A 7,432-nucleotide genomic window follows, 5' to 3' on the forward strand; every position below is an offset into this window, starting at 1 on the left:
CGCCCTGAGGCTCGCCCCGCGGCTTGGGGAGCTTCTTTCGGTCAACCAGAGTGCTTTCATCGCCGGGCGCTGCATCCACGACAATTTTATGCTGGTTCAGCACACAGCGCGCCACCTTCACCAGGCCGGTGCCCACCGGGTCCTTCTCAAGCTCGACATCTCCAAGGCATTCGACTCCGTCTCTTGCCCCTTCTTGCTCGAGATCCTTCCCCACCTCGGCTTCAGTCGGAGATGGTGCGAGTGGGTGACCATCCTACTATCTACCGCCAGCACGCGTGTCATCATGAACGACTCGCTGGGGCCGCCGATTCTCCACGCCAAAGGACTACGGCAGGGCGACCAGGTTTCCCCCATGCTTTTCACGCTGGTGATCGATGCCCTTAACTCCCTCCTGCAACATGCTCTCCGGGCCGGTGTCTTACGCAGGCTCACTGCCCGGCTGCTCGCTTCTAGCGTGTCCCTATACGCCGATGACGTCGCCATTTCTGCCACCCTGACGCCAATGACCTTCGTGTTGTGCGCACCCTCATGTAGACTTTTGGCGAGGCTTCTGGTCTTCACTCCAACATGGCTAAATCTTCGGCCACCCCCATCCGGTGCTCTCCAGAGGAGATCGAGATCGTGGCTAGTGAGCTGGAGTGTCCCATCACCTCCTTCCCTTTGATCTACTTGGGCCTCCCCTTGTCGCTCCGCAAGGTGCCAGCCTCTGCCCTTCAGCCCATGGTCGATCGCATGGCAACAAAATTGTCCACTTGGCGCGCTTCGATGCTGTCCAGGGGCGAGCGCCTTGCCCTTGCCCGACATGTGCTCTCCGCCATGCCGACTCACATCATGATGGCCATCGCCCTGTCCGTGCCTACCCTCAAGCAGATCAATCGGATCATTTCCTCTGGCACGGCCGCCGCGATGCCTCCGCTGGACATTGCCTGGTCAACTGGCAGAAGGTCTGCCGCCCCTTGCCCTGGGTGGGCTTGGCATTCCTGATCTTCGCCGCTTCGGCATTGCCCTACGCGCTCGTTGGTGCTGGCTTCAGCGTACGGACCCGGCTCGACCGTGGAGTCATCTTCGGATCCCTGTCGATGTGGATACCGCTGCCATCTTTTGGGCTTCGACCACATGGATGCTTGGCGATGGCCGCGCCTGCCACTTCTGGTCGGATCATTGGCTGGACGGCAATACCATCATGGAGATCGCCCCGACGCTCTCCTCCCTTGTTCCCCGCCGCCGGCGCAACGCGAGGACCATTGCCGAGTGCCTGCCCCAGCGCTCCTGGTTCAGGGACATCCAGGGTGCCCTATCCCCCACTGCCATGGTGGAATACATAGACCTCTGGCGTTTGCTTGGCCCTATCACCCTGACTTCGGAGCCGGATAGGCTTGTCTGGCACTGGACCACTTCGGGCGTGTACTCCGCCGGCTCTTGCTATCTTGCGCTCTTCCATGGCTCGACCCACGCCCCTCACTGGAGACTTCATTGGAAGGCTTGGGCGCCCCTCCGCGTCAAATTCTTCGCCTGGCTGGCCCTCCAAGACCGCTGTTGGACGGCTGCTCGCCTTGCCAGACACGGTCTTCCCCATGATCCATGTTGTCGCCTATGCGACCAGGAACCTGAAACAATGCACCACTTGCTTATTGGATGTCCCTTCTCCCGGCAGATTCGGTGTGACTTGCTCGCGTGGTGCTCCCTTGTGGTCCCTCTTCCATCTCTGACGGATGACTTCCTGGTGGCATTCTGCTAGTTCTAGCTGCCCTACGCCGTGCAGGAAAGGTCTCTCTTCCATGATACTCCTCATTGCCTGGTCCATTTGGACCCACCGCAATGGGTGTATCTTCGACGGGAGGCAGCCTTCCACTCTTCTCCTCTCCAACTCCATTAAGGAAGAAGCTAAAACTTGGGCCAGGGCGGGGGCCGTTGGACTCGCCAATGTCCTGCCGTAGCTACGTAGGGCTTAGTGTGGGCTGAGCAACCCACGTCCTTTCTGCTCGCGATGATGTGGTCGCCATCCCTGTGTACGACTCACCTCATCGTCTCCTCCTCGCTTCTGCATGTACTCTTGTACTTCCTTTTGCTACCTATCAATGAATGATACGCAAGCCGTTGCGTATTCGTGAAAAAAAAAGAATAAAACCTGATGCAGAAAGGAGCAGTTGATGCTGATCGTGGGTGTGTTTGGCATGTTATCCAAAAGCAACACTTACAGTCTAAAAGGTACAGTGTCGCTCTGTTTTTTAGGCTGAATTTCCTACAAGTTTGAGCATGGATACTTTATTTGCCAATCTCTGGTTGTTTGGATGTGGTTGTCTATGCCTGTATATGTATGAATCTCATGTGAGCTCTCTACAGATGGGGCAGCGCACTGCAGCAGCTGTCCCAGTAGTGTTCATGGAGCAACAGGGATAAATAAAACTTCTGGAGCAGGCAAAGAGTTTGTTCGAAGACATTATGTACAGAGAACATCAGGCTTAACTACCATGTGCGATCGCTGCACCGAACTAGCATTTCATGGCTGTATTAGGATTGACGTCAGGTGATCGAGTGAAATAAGATGAAGCAAGCTGTATGTATAAAGGTTACAGAAAAATCTTTACTGCGACTAGAAAGTCGCTTGTGTGTCCCGTAAACTTAGATTTAAAGAAGGGTTTGCGTTTCAATAGGAAGGAAGAACCTTTCATACGAAGAACAAGAATCAAAGAATTTGCACACAAGTTGAAGTCTATGGTCGACGAATGATCTAATGTTGATCATCATGCAAGCTCAAATAGAAATAAGAAGCTCTGTCAACCTATGTTGTCTGCTATCTGTTTGTGACATTTGCATCTACCTAATATGGCGCCGATTACGAACACACAAGGAGTTGGACTCGAAGTCTCTGGTGTGTCCAACACCAACTTCCCACTTTTCGCTATTATATTAGCCAGGCTACAATGTCCCATCCCATGTCCCGGTTAGAGTCCTGGAGAACCCTTCCCCCAATCGATCAGTGCCCCACAACCCAGTTCCTCAACCCCTGCCAACCCTGGTTCATGTAATTGACATCTCCAAAGCAAAGCATGGGCATTGTGCAAAAGCGAGCATGAGTATGAGGGCAGTGTATGGCCTGGCCTTTGGGAGTAACTTGTGGAGGGCGGCCCTCATGTCTGCCTCAGTAGATCAATTTTTAAATTTTTTTAAACATTCTCTTACGTAGGCATAATTATTGTTGAGACCGCAACCATGATCGACAAAGGCGGGAAGAAGGATAAGTGGCAACTCGATGTGGAATGGTCTTGAAATAGAGGATGTGGACCCCGCAAAAAAGGAGGATGTGGATTTCTACCCATGACTGGAGGCATCATTTTTGTTTTTCCCGTTGCAACGCACGGACATGTTTGCTAGTAGATGCTTAAAAGAACCCTTATGTTGGGAGAATATGAAAACGTTAGGCCAAATTAGCCTTTGACTATAGATGCTTAAAAGGGCCGAAGGCTAGACCAACCAACACTGAGACACATAGATGCGACAAGACAAACCATGTTATGCTTTGTACAATGCAAGATGCTCAGGTGTGCTTAGTAAAATAAATTGAGTTTTTCTTAAGCATCAATTCTTACTTCTACCAGAGGGGTGCCTAACTAAGCATCTACCCCACCTAACTTAGCGTTTAGCTCTACAACGAAGCACCAGTGCTTGAAAAAAATATCAGATTTATTTCTCTAAACACCTCTCATAAGCACCTTGCATTGTTCAAGGTCTTACACATGAATTTTAGCATCTGTGATCTGACCGTGATATGGTTGACTAAGATTTTTAGTTAATTCGGACTTTAAGTAAAATTACTAGCAAATCCATACATTAGAAATCATTTTAACATGTCAACAAAAAAATATTTTATCTGACTATTAAAAAACCATATATTTAAAGGAATTGGTTTACGTATACTAACGACCATATATTTCAAAAAGAAAAAGATGTTCACATACTGCATAATGAATGTTCATATGTTTTGAAAATATGGGTGTGACTTCCAGAAAATGACATCAGAGAGAAACCAAGGATAATGATAATGCATAAGCCACAGAACATACAACAGAACTTCGCCTTCCCAAGGAAAATGACATCAGGCTGGTCGCATCTTCAGGCACGGCCTGTTACTGTGAGAACCCAGCGCGGTCTTCCATGCATTAATGATGCCACTATCAGTTGTTGGATGTAGTATCACTTCACTGAGATATGGAAGATGGGCGATTTTAACTCCAATCAGGGACTCAAACTCCCCATTTGCAGTACAGTAGGGAGGAGATTCTTCTTTTTGCGCCGAGTATGAAGGAGATTCGGCACAAAGCAATTGAAGGGAAATTAGATGTACCATGGCGCCTTGCTGAATCCGCACCCTTGGATACCTTGGGGCCTCAAAGCTCAGGAGTTGAAGGCTTGGGAATCCACCTATCTGGACAGAAAAGTACCCATCCCAGAATCCGGGACGATCCTCTTTGATCCTCAAAAGTTCCAGGCATTCCAAGTGTTGCAGTACTTCCACCAGAATCCGGGACGATCCTCTTTGATCCTCAAAAGTTCCAGGCATTCCAAGTGTTGCAGTACTTCCAACTGTTCGCTGGTCAAACCAGTCGAAACAAGATGCAGTTTTATGAGACTACGCATCACGCGTAACTTTGCAGGGTCAGGCAAAGTTCCCGACGTTTGCCTCAGTTTGATGGACTTGAGAGAGACGAGAACCTCTATGGAACCCAAAAACTCATTCTCCAGGACACCAAAATCAATAGAAAGAGACCGGAGTTCCACGGTTCTTTTGCCAATAGAAGAGGTGAGAGAGGCTGCCAATACACTGTCTGTTGCTTCAGAATCCTGAGAGTGAGGGGCAGCAGCATCATCCTGAGGCTGAGAGGCTGAGGCAGCAGCATCAAACAAAGATTTAACCCATACTTTCTTCCTCTGGAAAACTGCAGAAGCTTTGTACCAGAATTTAACCTTTCTCAGACTTTTCGCTTCTTTTATTATGATTGCAAAAGCTTGTTTTTCTGCCATTGAACTTCCTTGAAGTTGTGCCTTTGTGATGACAAGCCCACCAAAAGCATGCAACTTACTATCATCTTTCAAGAACTTCACAAGCTTTTGCATTCCTGCCGTGTCAGTTGGAAGTTGCAGCTCAAACATACCAAACAGGGAACCTAATTCAGGTAGCATGATAACTTCCAATGGTAATGTGTTCACCTGTGTCTCCCGAACATCCAGTGTCTCCAGATGCAGGAGCTTTCTTACCCTTTTAGGAATTCGGGTTATGTCAGTATTCCTAAGGCAGATGAATCTGAGAAACACCAAGTTAAAGATATCCTTGACAACTCCATCGTCAAGACCTTTGCAACCTTCTAGATCTAACACACGCAACAGATTACTACTCTTGAAATCAAAAAGCTCACTGTTGAAGGTTGTTAAGGACCTGAGAGAGGACAAGCTGAACTGCTTCTGCTTCGCCAATGCTTCACATCCTGCTTTGGAGCTATGATGAACACTAAGTCGGCGAATACGGCCGCCCTCGTGCAGCAGCTCATCTCGAGTAACAAAAGTAACAAGATGCCTTGAAAGGGCCTTCTGGATGGCAAACTCTCGCATTACATTGTGCAATTCACATCTTTTAGTGGTGTTACTGAGACTGCTGCGCAGCGGTGTAGGCTCGAGCATACTCATATCAATAAGTGTTGAGAGACAATCATGAACAGCTATATTTTCCTGCACCAAGCCTTCAGCAAACAACTTTCTCGCTAGCTGCATGACGTTAATCTGATGTCGCGTCGGAAAAATGCAAGTATATGCTAAGCAACTCTTAACATCATAATTAGGCAAACAATCATAACATCGGATAAGAGCTCTTCTCATTTTGCCAAATGCCCTCTCATTGCCTGTCATGAACTTACCAAGATGTTTCCCTACTTCCTCACAACAGGATTCAGTCAAAAGCGAACCTCGAACTCCTTTAGAACTTAGATAATCAGAAACACCATTTAAAGCCAGTGGTAAGCCATCACACTTCTGCAGGATGGTTTCTGAACCATTCCTTATTGCAGGTGATGCTTCCAAGATGTTCTTCCAAAGCAAATTTTCAGAAGTAGTTTTATCAAGTGATCGCATAGTGAATAGGTGGTTGCCGGAGCTGTAGGAAGCAGCCACTGAGTGCACGCTTGTTGTCACAACTATTCTGCTGCCATCGCTTCCCATATCTGATGGAAAAATATCATGTATCCTCCATTCTGATCCTTTGGGCATATCATCGATGAATAACAGATACCTAGAGGAGCACATCGGGAAGGTAAGTAAAAAAAACAGAGAAGCATGTTGGATATCCATCTTTTCAATATAATGGGTTCTCACACTTATAAGCTTGTACCGTAAGAAAGAAATACAATATTGACAAAGATTGAGAAAAAACAATTGCTTCGTACTAAAAAAAAGAGAACTCTGGATCTCAAAACAGTTATTTCATGGCTGAAATAACTAAAAAAATCAACAGGATGGAGTGTTGTAGCAAATGTATGATGCTGAGCAAAAACAAATGTAAGATAACCAATTGATGGACCTGAGTAACATTCAACAGACATTATTGGAAAGTTATGAGAGAGAGAGAGAGAGAGAGAGAGAGAGAGAGAGAGACCTTCTACGCTTCAAGAATTCATGCAAAGCGTCCCAGGACTTCAGGTGCTTAATCTGTTCAAGAACTTTGGTTTTGACGCTTTCCGCATTGCTGCATTCAGATGCCACTAACCATACTTTACAATCAAAGAATATTGTAAGATCCTTGTCATCATAAAGAGCCCTTGAAAGGGCAGTCTTTCCCATACCAACGCATCCAACAATACAAATAACTTTCAAGTCAGGTACATCTGAGGTAAGTAGCTTTATAATCTCCTGTTTCGGCTCAAGAATGCCCATAAGACTACCCTCTGGAGCATAAGAATGGCAAACACCAGACGAGGATGAGCTGGGCTCCGTAGCACCAGAGCTGGATCCGGCAGAAGTGTCTGAAGTAAATGTTTCAAGCGAACATTATACTGAGCCACTCCACCCAACTGTGTCCTAGAGAGAGTATAGAAGCTGCGGCCTTTAGGAATCCAAAGACCATTGAGGAAGTCCTCAATGTCACAGATCACCTCATATAGCTGTGGATTGCCTTCGTACTTCTCAATTTTAGTAGCAACCGACTCCAAGGAAACATTGGTGTCATAAATGAGGGCCAGAAATTCACCTTGAAGGACGTCTCCATCTCTCTTCAAGGCTAGGAGTGCGGTAATACAATTGAGCGCAGCCGTGACAATGGGGGCAGCCATCAGACTCCCAAGACTCAGACGCAAGTGCCTGCACAAAATAAAAATAAAAATCCATCAACGGATTGATCAAAGGCGAACCTGCAAGAACCGACCAAGAGCATAAACCCAATCATAGC

General features: G+C 47.3%; 1 protein-coding gene across 1 annotated transcript in view; it reads right to left on the reverse strand.

Annotated features, from left to right (window-relative positions):
• Positions 1 to 3,913: 3,913 nt before the first annotated feature.
• Positions 3,914 to 7,432, reverse strand: part of LOC123158821 (disease resistance protein RGA4) — a 6,394-nt gene continuing 2,875 nt past the window's right edge. The window contains exons 2-5 of the mRNA XM_044576658.1: positions 7,109 to 7,344; positions 6,644 to 7,010; positions 4,714 to 6,280; positions 3,914 to 4,591 (exon numbers count right to left, since the gene is read on the reverse strand). Coding sequence (XP_044432593.1) covers positions 4,097 to 4,591; positions 4,714 to 6,280; positions 6,644 to 7,010; positions 7,109 to 7,344 — 2,665 coding nt within the window. The 3' untranslated portion in view covers positions 3,914 to 4,096. The remainder of the gene's footprint in view (positions 4,592 to 4,713; positions 6,281 to 6,643; positions 7,011 to 7,108; positions 7,345 to 7,432) is intronic.

This window comes from Triticum aestivum, chromosome 1D (genome assembly GCF_018294505.1).
Source record: "Triticum aestivum cultivar Chinese Spring chromosome 1D, IWGSC CS RefSeq v2.1, whole genome shotgun sequence".
NCBI classification, from domain to species: domain Eukaryota; kingdom Viridiplantae; phylum Streptophyta; class Magnoliopsida; order Poales; family Poaceae; genus Triticum; species Triticum aestivum.